This window comes from Astatotilapia calliptera, chromosome 7, assembly GCF_900246225.1.
Source record: "Astatotilapia calliptera chromosome 7, fAstCal1.2, whole genome shotgun sequence".
NCBI lineage: Eukaryota > Metazoa > Chordata > Actinopteri > Cichliformes > Cichlidae > Astatotilapia > Astatotilapia calliptera.
In genome coordinates this window covers 55,112,524-55,138,339 of record NC_039308.1, presented here as the reverse complement: position 1 = coordinate 55,138,339, position 25,816 = coordinate 55,112,524, and the positions used below count along the sequence as shown (strand labels likewise).

The 25,816-nt window shown below is 40.6% G+C and overlaps 1 protein-coding gene and 1 long non-coding RNA gene across 3 annotated transcripts; both read left to right on the top strand.

The window, feature by feature from the left end:
* The first annotated feature begins 1,313 nt into the window (after positions 1-1,313).
* Positions 1,314-1,710, top strand: LOC113027200 (uncharacterized). The gene is made up of 3 exons (XR_003272999.1): positions 1,314-1,369; positions 1,472-1,511; positions 1,605-1,710. It is a non-coding gene; the product is annotated as an uncharacterized LOC113027200 (long non-coding RNA).
* Positions 1,711-5,814: 4,104 nt separating this feature from the next.
* trpm1b (transient receptor potential cation channel, subfamily M, member 1b) lies at positions 5,815-25,767 on the top strand. Of its 2 annotated transcripts, none has more exons than XM_026175893.1 (27): positions 5,815-6,662; positions 14,138-14,214; positions 14,899-15,094; positions 15,382-15,595; positions 15,904-16,028; positions 16,110-16,281; positions 16,608-16,782; positions 16,874-16,997; positions 18,516-18,588; positions 18,720-18,820; positions 19,314-19,490; positions 19,589-19,723; positions 19,846-19,896; positions 20,014-20,154; positions 20,249-20,278; positions 20,374-20,666; positions 20,785-21,013; positions 21,100-21,231; positions 21,320-21,451; positions 21,540-21,668; positions 21,763-22,014; positions 22,109-22,283; positions 22,953-22,973; positions 23,054-23,198; positions 23,295-23,500; positions 23,992-24,124; positions 24,210-25,767. In XM_026175893.1, the coding sequence occupies exons 1-27, from the start codon at positions 6,603-6,605 to the stop codon at positions 25,552-25,554; spliced, it is 5,043 nt and encodes a 1,680-aa protein (XP_026031678.1). In that variant the 5' UTR covers positions 5,815-6,602; the 3' UTR covers positions 25,555-25,767. The 2 variants fall into 2 exon arrangements, with proteins under 2 accessions (XP_026031678.1, XP_026031677.1); XM_026175892.1 differs by having other exon boundaries at positions 22,109-22,301.
* The last annotated feature ends 49 nt before the right edge of the window (positions 25,768-25,816 follow it).

The following is a 25,816-nucleotide window of genomic DNA, read 5'->3' as shown; positions in this document are numbered from 1 at the left end:
AATCAAACAAAAAAGGCAGCGAGCTTTGATTTTGCTTGTTTTTGTGCGATTCTGAAACTCATCTACGTCTATTAAGCTGTGGTCGTAGTCTGACGCAAAGACAGCTGCCTCATGTGGCTTCAGTTCCTGGTGCAAAAGTGATGATCAGCAGTTGTGCTCTTTTTCTGTCTGTCTGGCTGTCTGTTCCCATCTTGCATCCCTAGAATGTTATTGTAGGGCAGTCAGATCTTCTTTGATCCCGACCATGTCAGTCATTCAAAAGGTCAGGGGAAATGTGAGAAAATACAGGGTTTCTTTTTTTTTTAGCGTGAATCCCACATCTGGTTGTTTGGATGTTGGCCGATGAGCTGGTTCTGGAAGTTTATGCAGCTGAGCCCAAGACGCAAAACACCCGCTCTTTCAGTGAGAAAGAGCTGTTTCGATGCACCATGGGAAAGCGCAGATATGCAGTCACGTAGCAAACATGGAGGTTTATGAAACACCTCTGATCAAAGGAAGGAGCCACTTCAGTTTGACAGATTGTGAAATAAAGTCAGTGGTTGGAGTAACTTCCTGCAGGTTAAGAGAGCTGCTGTTTTACAGCCCCGCTGCTGCATATGGATTCCTTGTTAACCTCTGTGTGGGCCCCAGGTCAACCACGGAAATTCTTTATACCAGTGTGATCTCAGACTAGCACAATAGAGATATGCACATTAGCTATACATTAAAGCTGAAGACAGTTTTACTCTAGCAGAGTGCCCTTAGCTACATGTGCACAGCAGCAGATGACTGGGCGTTTGCTAGTGAAGCTGTTAGCCACAAGCAGACCTATAAGTGTGCCACGCCTCCTCCCCGACTACTTCCCTAAAATACATTTTATGCTGACAACAGAGAACAGAGGGGCCAAATATCACAGGGTTGGATGATTAGATTTAATTTTATTGTAATTCCACATATTAGTACAAAATGCACTTCAGACTTTAACCAGATTATGGGTTGTTTTTTTTTTTACGACGACCGAGAGCACGTCTGCGCTTCTTCAGATCAGCGGGGAGTGTAACTACAAGTAGGAATTAGTGGAAAGAGTAGTAACGGTATTAACTGCTTCTAATACACCGCACCAAGTGAGGCAGAATAGAACAAGGAAAATATCAATTCAGCTTTGCAAGAATTGTTCATTTCCTACCAAAAAGTATTTTTTTAAGAAATAACAAACCAATGTCAACATCTTTTAAACTTGCATTTTTTTAACTGGTGCGGAGCTCAAGGTGCTTCTCATGTGCAAGCAAAGCACACAGGGAACATGTCCTAACATGACCTGCTGGTACAAAACCACTTAAGACCATTTCCTGGCCTGAACTTCGGCCAGAGAAACAAAACCTCAGAACAGGTACACGTTATCTCCTTCTACATACGTAATCTAGAGCTCTTTATTTAATTATTTTGTATCCAACTGTGTGCATCAGCCGACTGTGTTTGCCCTCCTCTGCAGTGCTGAGAGACTGAACACACCTGCAGCAAAAAGGTCTCAGGTGAGGGTGTAGTCTATTGCCTGGGCAACCGGGAAAAACACTGGCTGTTTGGAGACTCACAAACACTCAAGTTTTATCGCCTTGTTTGTGCAGGTCGCCGAATATTACACAGAAACGGCAACAAAAACACGGAAAGGCAGACACAAGAGGAAGGAGAGGCAGGTTGGCTTTGTTTAGTGTTTTAAACCCACAGGTTTCTGCAGAACTCTTCTTCCGTGCATGAAAATGTTTGGGTTCCCTTGCTGGGGGTAGTAAGCACGTTTAGGAAGAAAGAGCGACTTCCACAGCTGAAGTCTTCAAAGTGAAACCTCTCTTCTTCTTTAAGTGGTGTCTCCTTCCAGAAAATCACATGTGGAAGCAGTTTCACCCTAACCTTCTTTACCACTGCTGGCCTCATGCCATCTGGCTTAAGTGATGAGATTAGTCACATGAGACATTTACAAATTATCAAGTAAAACAACTGAAGGTACATTGAGCCTGATCTGAGGCAGTTGGCACGCGAAACGTCAAATGTGTAGCATGTTTTCTTTACCCCTCACATGACACTTAATGGGAAGTGAGGACAGGTTTTACACGATCAACAGGGATTATACAACACACACTAGAAAGTGGACATGTTTGCTGTATGTATACTTATATGTATTTATCTTTGTATTACAAAATCAGGGTATCTCTCTTTTTTACTGATTTGATAGTCTTAGGAATAAGGCAAAACTTTCCTGTATATGTTTTGTGAGATGAAATTTAATCAGAAACTCATTACATCAGGACATAATGAGCTTGTGTTTTATATATAACTGTGCCACTTTTTTAACCTATTGTAATAACTCTTTGCACACAGCTTTTTTTTTTTTTTTTGGGGGGGGGCCCAGAAATATAATTACCCCAGGAAATAAAAGAAAAATGTCAAATATTTGAAATATACGCGGTACTTTAAAGCACACTTCAGCATCCTTGCTATACCATAAAAGCCAAGTTTGCATGGGTCATACTGTCAGTGAGTGTCTTTATAACATTAACATTTGTGTTAGATTCAAACACAGTTCCCAAATATTTTACACCCTTTCACTCATTGTGTGTTTTCTGAGAGGGGGGGTCTGAGGAGAAAGTTAGCTCTGGCATAGATGGAACTAATGCTTCCTTTCGTCCCATGATTTTGGTTGTATTGATGGGTCTGATATATAAAACATACAAAGAAATAAACAAAAACATTTGACCCAATTAAAGTGATAACCACCTTGACCACTTTGAACTCTGTTGTTGTGCCTATACGAGGGATCAGAGTGCCCTCTTGTGGCTAAAGCTGGCACCTGGTTGCTGCAGAGAAATGTAATACATATCTAACTGTTGCTTGTTAGATTAAAATGATCAGAGAATGTATTGAAATTTCATCACATTATTTGTTTTCTTCTCAAGTTGGATTTACTTTGAATAGTATCAGCATCTTGTTGACACTCTTCTAGGGTCGTGCAGGGGAAACCCACGAGGTCCATAGTACCGTAGTCTAATTGTGATGCAACTGAGTAATCATCAACTGCAACATTATCAAGTTCTAAAAAAGCATATATGGGTCTTTAGATTAGATAGTGATTGACTACAGAATTTTTTCAACACACACTTTTAAGTTGTGCTGTGCAACAGAATATCTATTTTTATTTTCTTTTTTATATCCAATCAAAGCAGTGGAAGAGTCTTATTATTAAAGTTGAAATTTTTCTGTTAGGTTTTGTAAAAGCTTGCATGTATGTTTAGGGAACCTCTGATTTAAAGAAACTAATAGTTTAAAAAATCAATTTAAAGAATCCCAGATATCAAAATTAGTTGTTTATTTGGAGTTCTGTCTGACATCACTCGCATGTCTAAGTAATATATCTGGTTTGGGGTCTTTCATCATTCCTTCTTTCTTCTGCTCCATTCAGTGCTATAACTTCTCTCGGAGACAAATAATCTCCCCACACTGGCCAATACAAAGCCACCAGGAGAAGATAAAGCTCATTTGTGTCTGCTTACAAGGAGAAATTACACATAATCCATTCTAAGAGGCAGACAGCACCTAGACACATGGCTGGAGTCGAGCAGAGAAAAAGTAACCATTCATTCAAGGTTCATGTTTATTGTTTGAGATTATGACCTGATGAAGTCATCCAGCTGTCTTCACTGACACCGCAAGGTACAGTTGTTTCCCAAAGCTCATAGTTGTAAGAGTAAAGCAGATGCTTGGTGCGTGCATACTTTGGATTAGCTGATTAGGTAACTCATTACTTCACTCACACTCGTTGCAGTTTCCTGTGTTGCAATGTGTCTCTGTGGGAGGCCACTTCACTGTGACAGGGCTGTTGTTGTTGTTGTTGTTGTTTTTTTTTTTTACATTAACAGCTTATTTTACTGTAAGGCAAACATTGAGTTACACAGACTGTTACATCCAGCCTGTGTGCATCATTTCTTGCCACTTTCAAATCTTGGTGAGCTTGGTAATCCTTTACTTATTTATCACCCTTAAAACTGTTCTATTTAGTGTCCAGCAGAGGGAGGTGCTGGACATGAAATTCATGCTCCTAAACTGGTTTCTCTTGGGTTTGACTTTCAGACCGTCTATAACAAAGTCGACTTTTTTTGTTTTGTTTTTGCTACAAAAAAAAGTGCAGACAACAAACATTACAAGTCATCATCACATTACATCAGCAGAGCAGGTGTTGAAGTGTTGGATTCTGTATAAGACCTAAAGGCTTTTGATTTTGTTGTCCATATTTTTAGCCATTTTAATGAATACCCAAAAAATATTTGCTCGGGGTAAGCTAAATGCAGTGTTTTTTATAGTGCTGACAAGTGATAGTTTGAATTTCCATTAATTTTTAAAGTCTTATATAATCAGAATCAGAATCAGAATCAGAATACTTTATTGATCCCTGGGGGAAATTATTTTTTGTTACAGTGCTCCATTTTAAACCAACATTAAGACAAGACAGACAATACGCTAACTAAGAATAGTACAATATATACATATATATACATACATACATACATAAGTCACTTATAAATAAATAGTTGGAAAAGAAACATGTGTAGCTGTAGCAGCAAACAGTGTGTTAAGTGGATGCGTTGTACAGGGAGATGGCCACAGGCAGGAATGATTTCCTGTGTCGTTCAGTGGTGCTTTTCGGTAATCTCAGTCTCTCACTGAACGAGCTCCTGTGACTGACCAACATGTCATGGAGTGGGTGGGAGGTGTTATCCAACATTGTCTTTATCTTGGACAGCATCCGCCTCTCCGACACCACCTTGAGGGAGTCCAGCTCCATCCCCACAACATTGCTGGCCTTACGGATCAGTTTATTAAGTCTGTTGGCATCTGCGACCCTCAGCCTGCTCCCCCAGCATGCAACAGCATAGAGGATCGCACTGGCCACAACAGACTCATAGAAAATCCTCAGCATTTTCTGGCAGATGTTGAAGGACCTCAGTCGCCTCAAAAAATAGAGACGACTCTGGCCCTTCCTGTAAAGTGCTGTGGTGTTTTTAGCCCAGTCCAGTTTATTGTCAATGTGTACTCCAAGGTATTTATAGTCCTCCACAATGTCAACACTGACCCCCTGGATTGAAACAGGGGTCAAGTGTTTCCTGGTCTTCCTGAAGTCCACGATCAGTTCCTTGGTCTTTGCCACGTTGAGCTGCAGATGATTCTGCTCACACCACGTGACAAAGGAGTCGACCACAGCCCGGTACTCTGTCTCATCATCCCTGCTGATGCATCCAACCACCGCAGAGTCATCAGAAAACTTCTGAAGATGGCAGGTCTCTGTGCAGTGGCTGAAGTCTGTGGTGTAGAGGGTGAAGAGGAAGGGGGAGAGGACAGTCCTCTGTGGTGCCCCTGTGTTGCTAATCGCCTTGTCAGACACACACTGTGGGAGACGTACATATTGTGGTCTTCCTGTCAGGTAATCAACAATCCAGGACACCAGAGAAGCATCCACCTGCATCGCTGCTAACTTATCACCCAGGAGGGTCGGCCTGATGGTGTTGAAAGCACTGGAAAAGTCAAAAAACATGACCCTCACAGTGCTCGCCGGCTGGTCCAGATGGGTGTAGACACGATTGAGCAGGTAGATGATGGCGTCCTCTGTTCCGAGACGAGGCTGATAAGCGAACTGAAGGGGATCCAGGTGTGGTCTTACTATGGGTCGCAGCTGGTCCAGGATGAGCCTTTCCAGGGTCTTCATGATGTGGGAGGTCAGTGCCATGGGCCTGTAATCCTGGGGGCCACTGGGACGAGGCGTCTTTGGTACAGGGACGAGGCATGATGTCTTCCACATCACCGGGACCCTCTGCAGACTAGTATTAGTAAGAGGTCAAACTCTTACTAATACTATGAAACAAGCTGCTCCACATGTGTTGCACAACTACTTAATGTGGTGGGAAAACCTACATGTAAGATGCTGAGAGATTAAATGTGTCGTTTTATTCAGATCCCCAAATATAAAAAACACTCAAGAATTTTTATCCTTCCTTCTGTTTATTATTTCTTAATGAGTCTAAGTACTCTCTGCTTATGCATACCTATGTTTTTGCACCCTGATGGCACCCTCTTGTCTCCCTTGTCAGATCTCATCTGGTGGGATATCTTTTGGCTTTCTGTTGGCTAACTTTAGCTTCACAGCTTGCACAATCTCTCTCTAAGCCTTTTTGGGGGGTTGTGGTGTGCCAAAGTAGATTTACCTTCAATAACCATTTATTAAATCTCTATCCATTAGACTCTGAGGCTTCGTAAGAGCTGGCTGCATTAAGCCTGATTATGGGATGTTCGGCAGTGGAAAAGGGTCTATGTGTCAAGTGTGTCATCGAGTGATTTATATCCCTGGCAGGGATCTCTGTCTTGTCAGTCGGGAATAAGCCGCATAGAGGAGAGAGAAGCATTGAAACCTTTACTGAAGGTGAAGCAAAATAGTTTTAAAGTGTAAATCCAGGGCTTGGTGCCATCACCTGGTGCTGTAGTGGCTCTTGAGTGTTTCTGTCTGTCTCTAATGTCGACGTTGCTGGCGTCCCCTGACCTGTCGCCACTCTCCAAGGGTTCCTCTCTTGAGTTAAGTCTTCAGCATGGACACTGGCACCTTTAAAAGATCCTCCCTCAAACGCAGCACATCTGGCTCGCAGAAGGTAAGATGAAGTGTGCAGGCATCAATGTCACATTCAACAGCTATTAATTTTTATTACCTTTCAGACGTTTTTCCACTCTGGGATTTTAATTAGGATTAAAAAAATGTTTTAAAGGATTTTTTAAAATTGAATTGTAATCTATTATTAATGGAACTTTTATAAATGATGTTGTTCTCAAGAAAAGGAAGTTTATCTTAGCTTTTTAGCAAACTTTTTGCAAACACAAACTGTATGATTACTCAAGTCATCACTTTAAGGATATGCAACATGGTGCCAACACTGTCATCTAGCCTCAGCCCTTCTCGTCCAATCATTTTAGAGGTTTTCTCTTTAGCATAAAGTCTCTAAGAACTGCTGCTCATATACCAGCCTTTAAAAGTTGAGTGCTATTTAAAACTGCAGCCACATTCTCCAGTACAGTCTTCAATCCTAATGACCCAGCTTTGATAACCACTGACTTTTATATCTTTGTAAAGTCTTTTAAAAAAGTATTTAAAAGACCCTGAAAGCAAAAATATGTAATCATTCATACATTTCTCTTCCTAATATTTGAGCAACATATCCCAGAAGAAGAGCATGTGAACTGCAAATTAAGAGAGTTTGCACTATTTTTGTGTAGGCTCATGAGCACAGAATTTTTAAGGACAAATATAATTCAATTTAAATTTAAATGAAGGAGAAAGTCGGATTAAATAACTACATTGATTGTGGCATGGTTGTGCCAGACAGGCTGGTCTAGGTATTTCAGAAACTGCTGATTCACGGGGATTTTTCCCAAACAATCATCATTATGATTCACAGAGAATGATCCTAAAAAGAGAAATTATCCATCGAGCAGCTTTTCTCTGGGTAACAATGTGTTGTTGATGCCACACAAGACTATTGGTGAGTGCTCAGCTAAGGATAGAAAAAGAAGCTACAATTCTCACAATCTGACCACAGAAGATTGAAAAGATGTTGCCTAGTCCGATGAGTCTCGATTTCTGTTTTAACATTCAGATGGCAGGGTCAGAGTCTGGTCTAAACAACATAAAAGCATGATGTTCAGGCTGCTGCGGCTGGTGGTGGTGGTGTAATGGTGTGGGGGATAATTTCTTGGTACACTTAGGGCTCCTTAGTAGCAAATGAGCATCACTTAAATACCAGACCCTACCTGAGTATCATTGCTGATCATATCATAAAGCTGAAATCATGGTGAATGCTGGCCTCTAGTCACCAGAGAGCACCTTAAACGTAAAGTGTGTTGAAAACCTCCAACAGAGAACACATTTAGATAGATGTGTTCACAAAATATTACCTGATAAATTAGATGAAATTAGCAAAGTATTCATCTCCATCTATGTCTAGTTAAATAAAAAACAGTAATCACTAGAAAATACTGAAAAGAAATATTCATGAATTCTCCGCAGGTTAACGGGGGTGACTAATTTTTGATGAGTTTGTACTCAGACACTAAACATTAGTAATAAAAACTGCAACAACCAGTAAAAATCTGAATCTGTATATCCTACCAGATTCACTCTGGGTTTGCACCTCATATGAGATTGTGATGTATGAGTCACCCAACCACCCTTCACAGTCAGTTGTTCGCCTCTGATGAAATTAAATGGCATTTATTTAAACGCACACCAAAAGACTATTACAAAAGATATGGTCAAAGCAAAAAAGAAATTCTTTGAATACATCCTTCTCAAGGCAAAAACATGCAGAAACAACAGAAACAGCACTCACATAAAAACAAAGTTTTTAATTTATATGGCAGCTGATAAATTCAGAATAACTCTAAGATAAATTTTAATGACAAAATCATCCTATAATGGCTACAAAATAATGTGAATTTTAGTGACGGAAAGCATTTGATCTCCTTGGAGCACAAGATTTAGTACTTGGTGGAATAACCGTTGTTGGCAAGCACAGTCTCTGTAGATATATTCGACCACTCTTCTCTTCAGATCTTTTCCTAATGCTCGAGTATATGAGGTTGCAATAAATGCAATAAACTGCAATAAAGTTATCTTGTACTACTGATGGGAAAACACCACCAAAGTTTAATGCTTTCACTGCCACGTGTGACAGTAGGGATGATGCTCTTGGTGTCAAAGTCAGCATTTTTTCCCTTAAGACACTCTGAATGAAGTTGTTCCAAAAAGTTTTATTTCCTAACAAAGGTGGTGACTGTGGTCCCGTCTGCATTTTCCCATGCAGTGTTGGGAGTCATGCCTTGCCCTCCTTATGGTCATTAATTCTGCATGAGACAAGATCATGGGTGGAGCACCAGACTGAGAGTGACTGACTGTAATTTTGCGTGTCTTAAATGTGAGAATAATCACACCAACAGTTGTCAATGTGTCACCAAGATGCTTACTGGTGACTTCAATCTATACACCTAAAAACCACAAACCAGGCGAGAAATTTGGGTGTAGTGATGGATGCAGACCTAAACTTAGAAAAACACATTAAGACAATAACAAAGTCAGCTTACTATCACCTCAAGAATATATCAAGGATAAAAGATCTGATGTCTCAACAGGACCTGGAAAAACTAGTCCATGCATTCATCTTTAGTAGGCTTGATTACTGTAACAGCATCTTTACAGGTCTACCTAAAAAATCAGTCAGACAACTACAGCTCACCCAGAACTCTGCTGCTCGAGTCCTCACTGAGACCAAAAAAGTGGACCACATCAGTCCAGCTCTGAGGTCCTTACACTGGCTGCCTGTCCGTCAGAGCATAGACTTTAAAGTTCTGATGCTGGTCTATAAAGCTCTGAATGGTTTAGGACCAAAATACATCAGTGACCTCCTGACCCAGTATGAACCTTCCAGTCATCTGGATCTGGTCTTTTATCAGTTCCCAGAGTCAGAACCAGACACGGAGAAGCTGCATTCAGCTTTTATGCTCCTTATATCTGGAACAAACTCCCAGAAAGCCTCAGATCAGCTGAAACACTCAGTTTATTTAAATCCAGGCTGAAGACTCACCTGTTCTCAGCTGCATTTGAATAAAGCACCAAATCCACACTTTTAAGCTTAAATTTCAAAACTTACATTTAACTACTGATTTTATCTACTGTTCTGATTTTATCTGTTTTGATTTTATATACTGTTTTGTTTGTTTGTTAATTAGTTTGTTTGTTTGCTTGTTTTAATCAATTTTAAATCATGCTTTTTATTTGTTTTTGTTTCTAATGTCTCTGTAAAGCACTTTGAATCACCTTGTTGTTGAATTGTGCTATACAAATAAACTTGCCTTGCCTTGCCTTGCCTTGGTAATCCATTAGCCCATTGCAGCTTTTGTACTGGTCAACCCAGAGCTCTTTGGCCTTGGTGATGAGGTTAGGGACTGCTTAGGGGCCCAGGTATATTTATAATCCACACAATAGTGCAATCCACTGTGGATACTGGCTTGGTGACTGTTAATCCCTAAATTGTTGCCAATGAAAAACTTGGCATACTTGACCCAAATAAACAGAAATGCACATTTATTTCAAACGACAACAATTTTTTTCTCTTTTGTTTAGTTGAAAAGTTATCATTTACTCTTAACATACATCTACAACTGAAATTGCATTCAGCTCATTTCTTTGTAAGTAGTTCAAATCATGAATTCATCAGGGTGTCGAATCCCTGTAACATCTGTTGAGGCTGCTATGTATGTAGAGTAAGGCTTATAAATGAACCCTTGTAATCCTTAAAATTGTTGGGTAACCTGGTTATTTTTTAGTTGCGTGATTGATAATTATTACGTTACTTAAACTGTTGTAGCCATAATGAGTAAGTTCCTTCACTTTCACAACAGAAAGATTTCAGATGTCGCTAGTTTTTTAGGATGCCCTAACTTTATTGCGATTCCTTGATTTTGGTCTCTATTTCAGTCAGACTGCTTTAGGGAAAAAAGTGAAAAACAGCAGCCTTAAAACATGTCTTATGACTCCCTCAAATCTCGGGGATAATCAGTGACATGTTGGACTCGTGATGGCTAACTGGATTTTTCAACTCAGGAGGACAAAGAGTGCATTTACAAGCAGGGCTGACTGAAAACAGTTTGCTGCACAGTTAATGCAAATTTGCCCATCCAGACCCTGGAAGTGGAGTGTGCCACTTTGACGAAATATCTTTTCTCCTCGAGTAAAAACAAGTAAAAGGCAGCTTTATATTCAGCCCATGTGGTTTACCATGAGTCTGAAACGCTTTTTTTTTAGACAGTTAACAGAGCCTACATGGGTTTTCTTCCTGTCACAATGCATCAAGCTCTAACTAGCATAGCTATTCAATACCAATGAGGAGCAATTAGTTGCTTTGATCTTCAACCCGGGTAACATCACATTCCTTATAGGAACCCAAAATCCTTTCTTTCACTTGTGCTCACAAAGCTTTTGTTGTATGAATTCCATTGTTACTGCAATATTGTGAATATCTGACACGTTGATTTTCAACTGATATAGCTACAGAATTTAACCAAACATGTGCTGCCAGTCAGGTATCCACATACAGATATAAAGTCATCATTATACCTTCTCTATATGAGCCTTTGGGACTGCGTAGTGTAATTAAAGCTTTACTGGAACAAATTAGCTGTGGTCAAGTTGTTGCTAAGCTGTGGGTCAGGAGACCAGGACCATGTGATTCCAGTATAAAAAGGAATGAATGTATGGTATACTGTGAATGTGACCTTTGTATACACATTGTTGCTCCGATGTCCAATGCATTGTATTAAAGTGCTAAGCATGGTCAAAGTTTGACAGGAAAACACTGCATCAGTACGGCTAATAATAAATATATTTTTTTAAATTTCCGTCTCATATAGCTGTCTTTTGTTTTAAGCACTAATTTTCCAAAGTCTGCATGTTGGAATGAATGTTGTTGATTGTTCTCAGGCTTGTCTTAAGTCCTGTTAATTTGCTTGGTGTGACACAATCAGATCCTGCATTATCTCATTCTTCAAGAGTTTTTTAAAATGTTTTTTTTGTTGTTGTTGTTTTTTTCTTTGTTAAGTGCTCAAAGGCAGCTCTTAACGAGCCAGCTGGTTGCTGACTGGATTTTGGTTTTAATTGCTGTGGTTAATGAGTTTAAGTAAGCTGAAATAACTGCGTCACACTGGCCAAACCCTTCTGGAAATGCGCTTTGTTTTGTCCGGCTATAATTAACATTGGCCCACGTGCGTTTTTTACTGGAGCACGAAGAAAAGTGGGAAACTGGAGGGGGATGCTAGGATTCTCTCTTTGTCTTTCTGTCATCTACCACCAGCCTCTGCTGTTTTTTTTTTACTGGAGCTAAAACTGCTCACTTCAACCATAAAAGGAGTGCTTATCAAATCATTCACATGAGAAAGGCTTTAAGCAGACGTCTGCTACTTAGTGCCAGTTCGCTCCATCTCTAGTTATTAGGAATGCATCTGCAATCCCTTTATAACTTGACGACTGTTTTTATTAAATACCCAAACAGGAGGATAAATATGATAACAAAAGGGCACTGGGAGTCTCTTTTTTTATGAAAAAAGGGTGTTTTCAAATGTAGATCAAATTAACATACCTGACATTAAACAGGAAGATTAAGGGAATACTGAATATCTGGACTGCTGCCTTTTCTTTCTCTCCACAAAAACATAGTGGGTGGAAATAAAGATTAACTGCAATTAGCACTGACTGACCCCCAACTGGAGACCAGTCATGTCTTAACAAGGCGCCTTCCAAAAGAATGCCTGCATCCAATTCTCTCAATTATGCAAATTGGGTTGAAATCAAAGTACTTGGAGGGGGTGAAAATTTTCAAACGAGAAGTTGGGGACCCTCTGAACGAGGCTGCAGTACTTTTAGGTTAGTCGCTCTTCTCCATCGTCTCACACTGGCGAAGTTTTTCTAAACTGTGAAGCGAGCACAAAGAAAGGAGTTTTACACAAATTGGGAGATTAGGAGCCGGTTATCAAAGTAGATTTATTGTGCCTTGTTCAAGCGAATGATGAAAATACCCTCTGGGCATGGAGAACGGGTCATGGGACTCCCAAAAGGATTACCTTGAACTGGAGTCATGAGACTTGGGTGAACAAAGACCCTGCTCACATGCTCATCATATTAACTGGCCCTCATAAAGTGAAGAAGTTTCATGTCCTGTGGGATTCAATGAGGCCACTTCACTGGGAGTGCAGCACCAGGAGAAAGCTCTGGCTCCCCTGCACTCCCTAGCCTTAATTTCCAGCAGCACTAGGACCTCGAAGCTCCGTCAAGAGGATTGTACGTGAGTCGAAACCCTTTAAAAACTTTATTTAGTTGCATTATTAGGATTTTACCAAGCAGCGGCCGATGTTGTATTAATTGCAGACCGTGAAAAGTGAGTTCAGATGAGGTAAATGTGAGCAGGCAGCACTGAGGGACGTCTAGGTGCTTATTGATGCATGATGACACTGAGAAATAAAGATGGGAACATTTTTTACAAAAACCCATGCTAAATAAAAAGTAGTTGTTTTGAAGCTGCGCCAAAACATCATTCTTGAAAGAGCACTGTAGTAACAGCAGATAATATATGTAAGGCTGATATCTATGTATTTGTATAATTTTAAACAATTTATACCAAATGTATACAGTAGTAGTGTTGAACTGAAAAACAAGCGTTAAAAACCCCCACGAAGAATTACTGGTGGAAAACAGTCATAATAGAAAATGGCATACATGCAATAAAAACAGATTAAAAGTAATACATGCATCTATTTGCATTCGTGTATATTTTTGGTTTGGATCATATGACATCTGCACAGGCAAAAAAACAAAAATAAATAAATGCAAAGGTTTCCCTTTTTCTTAAAGCGGAGGCGAGTAGACACTCCGGGAAAGTCTGTGGTTTTGCGGTCCAGCTGCTCTCAAAGGGGGTCATTTGAGCAGAAAAACAGGGCGAGAACAGTAACTGTTCTGTGTTATGGCTACTTGTGATCATCACAAGACTTCAGTGAGGTTTATATAAGGTCTTTCATCCTTACTCATCTGACCTCAGGCTTACTGGTAAAGTTTAAACAGATTTTTAATTTGTTTTTACATAATAATGCTGTCAAGGGTTCAAATTCTGTTTTCAACCCCACTTCCTGGTGATTTCTTGGAAAGCTTTGCTTCCCCTGATTCGGTGTTAATTGGGCTTCCACCGTCAACAATAGCCCTCTGAGAACCTTCGCCTTGAACTCTGGTTATTTTTGATCGGCAACTGGAAAAAGATCAGAAAGCAATCAGAACAGGATTTGACAAAGTGTGGGGGAATAGTACTTTTGTGCTTTTCACTGGCTGCTTATGAAACTTGAACAAACAATGGAGGCAATTTTACCAGCATCAGCTGTGGCGCAATAACATGAGAAATGACAGAGCATGCATGATTTTAGTGCCACAGCTCCTTCACCATGCTCATGTCTTTGTGCATATCAAGTACAACTTCTGGATTCTTTGGAAAACGGCTTTTGCATAACACTTTTGTTATGTTTCTTTTTGTCTTCCCAGGCACAGAAAGTATGGATTGAGAGGACCTTTCTTAAAAGAGAATGTATACACATATTTCCCAGCAAAGACCCAACCAGGTAATTACTTCAATTCTTGAAATTTACCCTGAAATTGTACTTTAAAAAAATTACAAGTCAGAAATATAAGTCCTCAGATTGCAAGTGCAGGTATGCTGTTTTATCCACATCATTATTCCAGAATTACAACAGGTTTTTTTCTAGCTTGAAGCAAATTCATGCAATGTTCATTTTTCTTAGAGTGTATTTTAGCATATTTTTATAAAATGTATTGTTGTTGTTGTTTTTAAAAAAAAAAAATGCTTTCCATATGCAAATTAATATCTATTAAATTATGTTAAAAAGTAAAAAAGCTGAAAACATTAAGAATTAGATCACATGCATCGGTGTACATTTTTCTTGTTAAATGGGCTGTGTGAGTTATGACAGTGGTGGTTATATAAATAATGTCCTGTAAATACTATAATAGCATTTGAAGCTGGCATTCGGGTCTATATTAACTGACAAATATTTTTCTTATTAATTAATTTCTGAAATCATGACACCCTTGACTTCAGCCTATCCCGCATTTATCAGGATTTAAACAATGCGTCTGTAAGTCACGGCGAAAACTCCAGGGCTGCTAGAGCAGCCAGGCAGTGAGCCCTTTGTCTGCCAGAAATGGGTAGAGCAATGAAAGTATGTGTGCAAGGTGTGTCTTACTGGCTTCTTCAAGTTGCAGTTCACACCCTCTGATCTGTCTAGATGTGCCTGTGGTCAGCTGACAACACAGCACGTGGCCATCCCTCCCGGTGCCAACTCCTTAGAGGAAACCCACCAGCTGGTTCAGATTGATACCCCAAAGGATAAATGGAGTGTGATCAAGCACACCAGGACGTACCCGACGGACGCCTTTGGCATCATTGAGTTCCAAGGAGGAGGATTCATCAACAAAGCCATGGTGAGTCTCAGTCAAAAAGGTTCTGCTTCAATCTTCGATCCTGTGGATACAAGCAGTGCCTTAAAAACAGAATGTAATCATTAAAGTAGAATCTTAAAGTGTGGGGACCTTTCCTTTGTAAAGGAATATTATTTACTCACATTTTTATACCGTTAGTTCTCTCACATCAGAGAAGTGAGTGGATACGATGCAGTGTCAAGGAGCTTTAGAGTTTTTAAACTGTACTTAACGCACACGACGTAGCTAGAAAAAAGTGATAATTAACCTCCCAACTTTGTTTTTTCTAGTATATCCGGGTTTCATACGACACCAAGCCTGACAACCTACTGCATTTGATGGTAAAGGACTGGCAGTTGGAGCTGCCCACCTTGCTCATCTCTGTACACGGGGGTCTCCAGAACTTTGACCTCCAGCCCAAACTCAAACAAGTGTTTGGCAAAGGCCTGATTAAAGCGGCCGTCACAACTGGAGCCTGGATCTTCACGGGTGGAGTTAACACAGGTAGGACGCTGATGGTTTAGTATAATGCTTTTAATGTTCACTTAATAACAATCAGCTTGTGACATTAGAAGATTACCTTTGCTCCAAATTGTTATTACGTAACACTACTCTGCAATTTCCTGGGGGAGATTTGACTAATCCATTGTCACAGGTTTAGGCACTATAATTAGAGCTTTAGTGGAAAAATTCATTGCAAATGATGGATATTGCGTGAGGTTACTGCAATACTACCACATTATGCTCCATAATTCAGCCCCATCACAAAAGAGCTTTATTTGTATTGCTCTATTTTGCCAATTTTAACTTAGGGGTCATCCGCCATGTTGGAGATGCCTTAAAGGACCATTCCTCTAAGTCACGTGGAAAGGTGTGTGCTATAGGGATTGCTCCATGGGGGATCCTTGAAAACAAAGAAGACCTCATTGGAAAAGATGTAAGGACATTTGCACCAGCATGTGGTCTCCTTAAAAAGAAGACCTTTCAAAGTAATGTCTCTTCTTGTAACTTTTTCCAGGTAACAAGACCCTATCAGACGATGGCAAACCCACTGAGCAAGCTGGCTGTGCTCAACAACAGCCATTCCCACTTCATCCTCACAGACAACGGAACCTGCGGGAAGTACGGCTCTGAGGTCAAACTCCGTAGACTGCTGGAGAAGCACATCTCTCTGCAGAAGATCAATACTCGTAAGTTGTTTAGTGTGCTGAATTTTTAAATAATCTGCCCACTGTGATGTGCATATGTGAGCTAAAATCTTGTTGGACACATGGATGGAGAGCTCCTCTGTGACATGTGGGCTTCCCTTTGTCATCCTATGCCTGGAACTTGGATAAGGCAGGGACAGCAAAGGGATGCTCAGCTGTCACCATTGACGTCACTTCCTCCTTCCTCTGGTTTGTCTGTTCACACATGGCATCGTAGCACAACATAAGCTTCATCATTTCACTCTCAGACTGTTTTACAGAGAAAAGAAAGGATGGAACAAATGATTATTTCTCTCTATTCATTCCAGGTTTGGGTCAGGGGGTTCCTCTGGTGTGTTTAATAGTAGAGGGAGGTCCCAACGTTATCTCCATTGCCCTGGAGAGTCTGAGAGATGAGCCCCCCATCCCTGTGGTGGTGTGCGATGGCAGCGGCCGTGCTTCTGACATCATTTCCTTTGCGCACAAGTTCTCAGAGGATGGAGGGTGAGGTTTCAGTTGATTTGCCTTTTACACTGATATCAATCCTTTAAAAAAACCAAAAACAAAAATGTGCTTTTTTTATCCTGTCATGCAGCCTGGTTAATGACGATGTCAGAGACCAGCTTTTAGTGACTATTCAGAAGACATTCAATTATAGCAAAAGCCAGTCGCAGCAGATCCTGCTCATGGTAATGGAGTGCATGAAAAAAAGGGAATTGGTAAGTAGAGGAACAAAGTGAGTGAAACCATTGTAGGAGTGAAGCCATGTATTTTTAAAGCAACATGTCTGTGTCAATCAATAAATATTTTTGAGTTGTGAAGCATCTGGTCTCCATCGTCATTCATCGCCACTCCACTCATTTGTGTATGTCCATTAACATACTGAATAAACATAATCCCCGCTACCTGCATGTCATTTCACCTTCTTTTGTGGTCATGTGCGTTATATCGTAATCCGGGACTTTTACAGCTTTACTGTAGGATATTATTAACTGTTAAGGACGCATGCAAGTGCGTAGCTGTCAAATGGTGGTATGTACTCCAACTCAGTTCAGCACACACCTGGTAAAGGTTTTCAGCAAAAAAAAAGAAAAAAAAAACCAGAGCTGAGAGTAATTCTTCAAGATGAATGCCTAAGTAGCAGCAGCATTTGTGCATCTCTTGCAGATTCCCGAAGGCATAATTGATGTGATAAACAGTTTGTAACGCTATATAATCTCTATAATCTATACATTTGAGAGGAAAAGATCAACACACACTATCAACTGCTTAGCTCGTACTTCATCTACTCACAGGAAGCATACAGCACACAGATGGAGGAGAGGATCCACCTCCCTAATCCTCAGCCAGGTTGCTCTATCCACTCCGCAGGCTTTCAGTCCCCAGAGTGCTATCAGTTTACCACTTCACTCTGAAACTCTCAATCCCAGACGTATTAGACTGCCTAATGCTCCAAAACACTCACATAAGCAACTTAAAATGCTTTTTGAAAGATCATACTGAATTGTACTGTTTTTTATTAAACACTATTTAGTTTTCCTTGATTCTCTATCGAGACAAAGCGGCAGAACAACCAAGTCGTCTGAGCTCTTTATGTATAAATCTTAAACTAAAGGGCGGTAACTAATCTACAGGTGAATCAGTGTCACTGTCTAGTCCACACATAATCCTTTCATCCTAAGTGCATCCAATGTGAACATCTGGCCTGGGCAGATAAAAACACTGATTTAGAGGGCTACATTTTGCTGTGATGTAACACCAGGATGCAACATTTAACCGAATTATAAAATTATTATCATAAAAGTGTCCGCACGCACACAAACAAGGCAGCCTGCAGCTTCCTGAAAGAGAAACAAAAGTGTTCAGTGTTCATACTGATGCAGACTGCTCATTATTAACGCATCCTGAGGCCGGCGCTGGAGAAACTCTGGCACCGTGCCACATATTCGTGCCAATCTAATCCCATTCACCATGGCTGCGCATGTGACAGACCCGTCAGCGTAATTTCATTTGATATCAAGTCTGTAACAAGGCAAGCGCTATCGCCGTGTCTGACGATTAAATTGGCTGTTTGCGCTCGAAAGGTCAGCCACAGGGTGCTGGAGAAAGAAGCCCTGCTGAAAATCAGTGGCAAAAATTCATTCTTTCATCAATCATTTCATCTGTGTAGTTTGTTATCAGTTATCAATTATTACAGTGTAACATTCCCTCGCTTCCTTTTTTATTCTCACATATAGATTACAGTTTTTCGAATGGGGTCTGAGGGACAACAGGATATAGAAATGGCCATCCTTACTGCTTTGTTAAAAGGTATCATCAGACACCAACACCAGTGGTTATCCCACTCGAAGCTTGCCTCCTTGTATATTTCCAATAGATTCTCTTACGACGTGCCACACATGCCGGCTCTCGTCACGTCTCCGTCTTTTTTCTTGCATCAGGAACGAACGCATCAGCAGCAGACCAGCTCAGTTTGGCTCTGGCCTGGAACAGAGTGGATATCGCACGAAATCACATCTTTGTTTACGGACACAATTTGCCAGTGAGTGTTCCTCACTTTTGAACAGTGTAAATTATTCATTTCACATCAGTGCTTTGTGACTACATGGATTCAAGACTGAAGGAAATAATTTGTTTTTGAAAATCCAATAAAAAAAAAGAAAGAAAAAAGTGTGAAACAGAGTCGATGAAAGTTTAGAATGACGCATTTGCAAATGCTTCAAATTCATCTGCTGAAAGAAGCAGCCTACACAAGTGTGATGTGAAACCCCAAAGCAATCAGCAGGTATCCACGGAGAGTGAATTTATGAGATGAAGAAATTGTGAAAAGAATTGACTGAAGACCAAAGGAGAGTTTTCAGCTTGGTGATATCAGTTCTTGCTGGAAAAAAACACACCTCATATGCAAATACATATATAAGCAAACATAAATTGTGTCATATCACTCAAACACAAAAACTGGCAACTGATATGATCAAGTTAGAGGCATAGTAGAAATTGATGTTTGATATTTTTTTCTATTATTACTCGGTCAGCCTGCTGGTGCTATTGCCAACACTACAACCACTGCAGCCCCGTCTCAGGAGAAACAGAAGAGCCCTGCGAGCGCTCCTCGCAGCAAGACTCGGGTCAAGAAGGGGAAAGGGAAGGGAAAGGCAAAACCTGAACCACCAGAGGAAACAGATCCAAGGAAGTTGGAGTTGATTCGCTGGGTAGGAATAATGAAGTTTATGCAAATGTTACATGTGGAAATATGAGACAACAGAGTGAACATAGAGAAAATAATTATATTATATATCTATTCTATCAGGTGAACTCACTGGAGCAGGCTATGATGGATGCTCTGGTGCTGGACAGAGTGGACTTTGTCAAACTGCTCCTCGAGAATGGAGTCAACATTCACCACTTCCTCACCATTCCCAGGCTGGAAGAGTTATACAACACGGTGAGAGTTCTACAATGCTGAGCAACACCAGCAAAAGGGAAAAAAAAAAATTTAATTCACAGAGTTTTGATGGATAAAAATATACAGAACCTACTTCTCCTTCTTGTTCTCACATCTTTCAGAAACTTGGCCCGGCAAATACCCTGCACGCTGTGGTTAGGGATGTCAAAAAGGTAAGACAGTCTTTGCTTATAACAATAAACATTCAGCAGAATCATTTCAGTTTATTTCAGGTTCAATATTATTTTAAAGCAGTTAAGGTCGTGCTTTCTTATATATGACTTCTGCAGGGAAACCTTCCTCCAGATTATCAAATTACTTTGATTGATATTGGTCTTGTGCTGGAATACCTCATGGGCGGAGCTTACAGAAGCAATTACACCAGGAAAGCTTTCCGTAACCTCTACAATAATCTATATGGACTAAAAAGGGTACGCATGGATGGAAGGAAATAAATGACAGTGGTTTGTCATCATATTAAGTAAGATTTTATATTAATTGCAACGCTTTGTTCTCTTCTTGCAGCCCAAAGCTCTGAAGCTTCTAGGAATGGAGGTAGGGTTTTCTTTCGCAACAACTAAAATAGTTTAACTAATCAAACCCACACAGAAGCACAATCTATCTAGCTGTTGTTGTTTTGTTTTTGTTAGGATGATGAACCTAGGTCAAAAGGCAAGAAAAAGGCCAAAAAGAAGAAAGAGGAGGAGGTGGAAATTGATGTGGATGACCCTGAAGTCTGTCGATTCAAGTATCCCTTCCACGAGCTGATGCTGTGGGGGGTGCTGATGAAGCGCCAGAAGATGGCACTATTTCTCTGGCAGCGTGGCGAAGAGGCTATGGCAAAGGCTTTAGTGGCTTGTAAACTGTATAAGGCCATGGCTCATGAGTGCTCTGAGAGTGAACTGGTGGATGATATCTCCCAAGATCTGGAAAACAACTCCAAGTGAGTGATGCAGAATGCTTTTTATACTTTCTGTAACGATGTATGTCTTTTTCTACTTGCTTTAAACTACTTTGATAAGTGCTATATAGAAATAATTGTTGTTGTGTCCCTCTCACAGAGAATTTGGACAACTGGCCTACGAAGTATTGGACCAGTCCTACAAGCACGATGAACAGGTGGCCATGAAACTCCTAACATATGAGCTGGTTAACTGGAGTAACTCCACCTGTCTGAAGCTGGCTGTGGCTGCTAAGCAACGTGACTTCATCGCTCACACCTGCAGCCAGATGTTGCTCACTGATATGTGGATGGGCTGCTTGAGGATTGGAAAAAGCCCGGGCCTGAAGGTTAACTTAAAAAAATTCTAAAACAATAATATTTACAAGAAGAATGTTATTAGCGGAAATACTTGAAAAATGATTATCTCACTCAGGTTATTCTGGGAATCATCTTCCCTCCTCTGATTCTGCTGTTGGACTTCCGCCTTGGAGACGATGCCTCTTATCAGGCACCTGCACGCAAAGAAGAGGGAAAGGACAAAGATGATGACACAAAATCCAGCAAGGTCCTTGTTCATACTTTTTTTTTTATTAGACATATGCCTAATTTAAGGGTGAATGATTGTAAGCTTGCTGTTTGCTGTGATGCTGCAGGATGCCAACACTGATGCAACTTCCCGAAAAGGAGACGAAGAAGAGGATAGCACCAAAATCCATAAAATCCCAGTTGGCAAAAGATTCTTTGAGTTTTATAATGCACCTTTCACCAAATTCTGGTTTAACACAGTAAGTTCCCTTCTGATGCGTGAAGCATGCATTTCAAAAATGACCGCCAACAACAACAAACAGCTTTATGACCTTATTGTTTTGACAGATCTCCTATCTGGGCTATCTGATGCTGTACAACTACATTATCCTGGTGAAAATGGAGCGATGGCCATCTATACAAGAGTGGATGGTCATAGCATACATCCTCACACTTGGCACTGAAAAAGTCCGACAGGTATGAGCCTTTACAGAGTCGGAATATCTTAAATTCCAAGCGGTTTTATGGGCTTGTAATGAATACTGTGTGATCTCCTAATCCTGGTGTCTAGATTCTGATGTCAGAACCAGGGAAGCTGAAACAAAAGATAAGTGTGTGGATGGAGGAGTACTGGAACATCACAGACCTGGTTGCCATATCCACGTTCCTTCTGGGGCTAATGCTACGGCTACAGCCTGAACCGTACATGGGCTATGGCAGGGTTATCTACTGTATAGACATCATCTTCTGGTACATTCGTGTATTGGACATCTTTGGAGTCAACAAATACCTGGGACCTTATGTGATGATGATAGGGAAAATGGTAATAGTTCAACGAATCACAGATGGCATGCACACACACAAAAAGAAAGAGAACACACTGAGCTTGCATGTTCTCTTTGTTTGATTCCTTTCAGATGATTGATATGATGTACTTTGTGGTGATCATGCTGGTGGTGCTTATGAGCTTCGGAGTGGCTCGACAAGCCATACTTCATCCAGATGAGGAGCCAACATGGCGCCTGGCCAGAAACATTTTCTACATGCCTTATTGGATGATCTATGGGGAGGTTTTTGCAGACTCGATAGACCGTAAGACTAGAATTCATAGTAAGATTCTGTTTCCTGATTCTGGGCAGATGATCAGTACTGCATTATTTCTCTGTTTTAAAATCTGTCTTAGCAATGTCACACACGTTGACATACTCTGTCTCCCTCTGCTGGCACATTTGGAATAGCACTTACTACAATACATACATTCAGTACAACACAATGTTTCACTGCTTAAGAGCAGAATAGATGCCTGTATGTCATCTCCTCTGTCATGATCATCTGCCTCCAAGTTTTTCTTCTCCTGTTAATGTTTCTTCTGTCAAGGTGAAGGCAACAAGCAACTATTTAAAAAGCCTCAATTAGAAATGATATTGAAGATGGTATTGAACCTTTTCTGGAAGGTGCTGTTAAACATGTGGTCTAATTGATACTGAAATTCGGATGTTTGTCTTCATTCATTTTTAATTTTATGAACAAGGTTGTATAAAAAAATGTAAAAATGTAAAATATGTCAAGGATATAAAGTATGCAACTAGGTATGTTTGAGTACTTTTAAAAGTGCAATGAACAATTTGATAAGACCAGTCCACCCTTTAAAGCAAAACAGCTTGACCTTGACAGAAATATGACATAAAAGTCTTATGTCTATTGATTTTAACGCTTTCTCCATTTCCCTGCGGAACTGTGGTTTTTGGGGATTTTTCCAAGTCTATGCAATGGAAATCAACCGTAAGTCATCATGAATGGTATTCTAATTATTTACATTAAAGTCTATATAAATGTATAACTTTAATCTCCCATTCTTGCAGCTCCATGTGGTGAACATTTATATGATGAGGATGGGAAGAAACTCCCCCCATGTATCCCCGGTGCCTGGCTCACACCTGCCATTATGGCCTGTTACCTTCTCGTAGCAAACATTCTTCTGGTCAACTTGCTCATTGCGGTCTTCAAGTAACTATACTTCCAATGTCTACTTGTTCTATTGTTTCTAAGAAAATATCTCCTCTTACAGTTTTTACTCACTGGTCTGCATGTCCTGTCCCACAGCAACACCTTCTTTGAAGTCAAGTCAATTTCCAACCAAGTGTGGAAGTTCCAGAGATATCAGCTGATCATGACTTTCCATGACCGTCCCATTTTACCGCCACCTCTCATCATCCTCAGCCACCTCTATATCCTCTTCAACAGAATGTTCAAGCGATGTGCCAGGAAGAAACAGGAGGGAGAGCTAGATGAGAAAGACCGTGGCCTCAGTTAGTCTCCTTTTTTAAACCAAAACAATTTTATCATTATACTTAATACTTAAGTGCAATTAACTCTTTACCCCTTGAAAGCCTCCTAGGAGTATCCTTTGAAACTGCCTTCTAAATTGAGCCGTTTCTATCAAATTTCAGGCGTGCTTGTAGAACAAAATGTATGTGTGTGTGCATCAGAAGTTAGTGGGGATGGTCTCTGTCTATGCAAATACCTATAAAAAACAGAAACTATTCTAATGGTCGACAAACCACATCTTTATTGATATACACTGTGGTGTTAAAATTCATCACTAAGGATACAGGTGAGGTTTTCAAATGCCATCTTTATGAGGGTAAAGAGTTTATGCAGTTTTTCAGTGGTTAATAATACACACTAAGCGTTTAAACCACATCAAAATATTAATTTCATGATTCTGTAGCCTATAAACATGAAGAAACTGCTGGAACTGATTTTTTTAACAAAAATTGCTGTCATGTGTTTTCTTCAGAGCTCAGGCTGAATCCAGAGGAGCTAAAATTCCTGTACGAGTTTGAAGAACAGTGTGTCGAGGAATATTTCAGAGAGAAAGAGGACGAGCAACAGTCTTCCAGTGACGAACGCATCAAGGTTACTTCAGAGAGGTACAAACTTTTAAAAGTAGTTCAAATATTTCAAATTGGTTCCTGTTTCCATAAAAACTATTTTTCTCTCAACTCTTCTTGGCAGAGTTGAGAATATGTCAATGCGTCTGGAAGAGGTAAATGAGAGGGAGAACACGATGAAGGCCTCCCTGCAGACGGTGGATCTGCGTCTGGCCCAGCTGGAGGAGCTCCATGGACGTATGGCAACCGCCCTTGAAAAGCTTGCAGGTGTGGACAGGTTAGAGCTGACTCGAACCTATTCGCGAAACTCATCGGTGTGCGACCCTTCCAATCTCCTTCGCCAAGGCAGTATTAACAGTGCTGACGGTTACAGTCTTTACCGTTTCCACATGGATATGGAAGAGTTTGCATCCAGGCAGAAGGACACAGAAGACACAACAAAAACCGGCCTAGAAAGACAGCGGAGTCTGCGGCAAGCCTCAAGTATGTGCACTCTCAACACCAAGGAAGGTGGTCAGAGCTCAGAGTCCGGAGGTTTCGAGAGACCTCCGCCAAGCTCAGTTGTAGATATTCTCATATCTCCGTGTGAACAAAGGCCCTCTTCTGCAACATCAAGTCAAGAAACAATAACAAACATAAAACAAGGCAGCACGATGTTTCTAGACAGACTACCAGACAAAAACAGACTGAGGCCTTTGTCCCCTCCAAAAAGGACAAAATCGTTGAAACACTATCCAATTGAAGACCAATTCATTTCTCCTTTGACAAAGAGGAGGTCTATGAGCACCATCATTATGAACCCCCCTGATGAACCACAGAAAGCTCCTGAGCCCATAGACAAAGTCCAGAGTCTGCTAGGAAACTCCTCTTCGCCAAAGAGGACTAAATCTCTGAGGTACATCCCTACTGAAAACCAAAGCCAGACTTCTCCCATCACTAAGAAGAGGGCTATGAGCAGCATCCTCTACACTCCAGCTGAGGCTGGTGATGATATGATGCAAACTGCAGAGTACAGGTCACTGGTAGAGCACATTAATAAAACTCCAAATCAGTGGCCATCAAATTTAGCGTATCAGGTGCATCCTACCACTTTGGGTCAAATGCCTAAAGTATCAACAGTCAGAACACTCACCCAGCAATATCAAACTCAGACTGAGGCAATTCCTACAGAAAGTACGAGGACTCTTCCAGGAACAGAAACTCCAGAGGATCCAAAAACGATCAAGAGAAACCTCTCGAACACCACAGAGTATCTGACAGCTGCTGATGAAAAATATTTACCCTCTCACAGATCACAGACTTGGAACGCAAGCGACAGGAGAGCCAAGTCCATGATGGTTAGCAAGCAGCTAGCTGCATCTAGCAGCGAGAGAGTCCTTAACGAAAGCAGAAAGGTGTCAACTTTTGGACAGGCAGATGAGGAAACAAAATCAGATGTAGGGAAGAAGGAAGACGATGTCCAGGAGTAAAAATGAGAGCCTTAAAAAGAGAAAATAAACCAGCATGAAGTGGAAAAAATAGCAAGAAGATAAACAGAAAGCCATGATTAAAGTAGTGGACATGTAGCCTGCCATCAGAAATCATTACTAAGTGAGTTTCTGATACAAAGATACAAACAAAATGACAATAACGGGGGAAAAAAAGCTTTACCAGAGTTTCTTTCTTTTTTTTAAACATTTTCAACCATGCAGTGTAGTTGTGTATAAAAAAAAAAATCAACATTCCCATAAA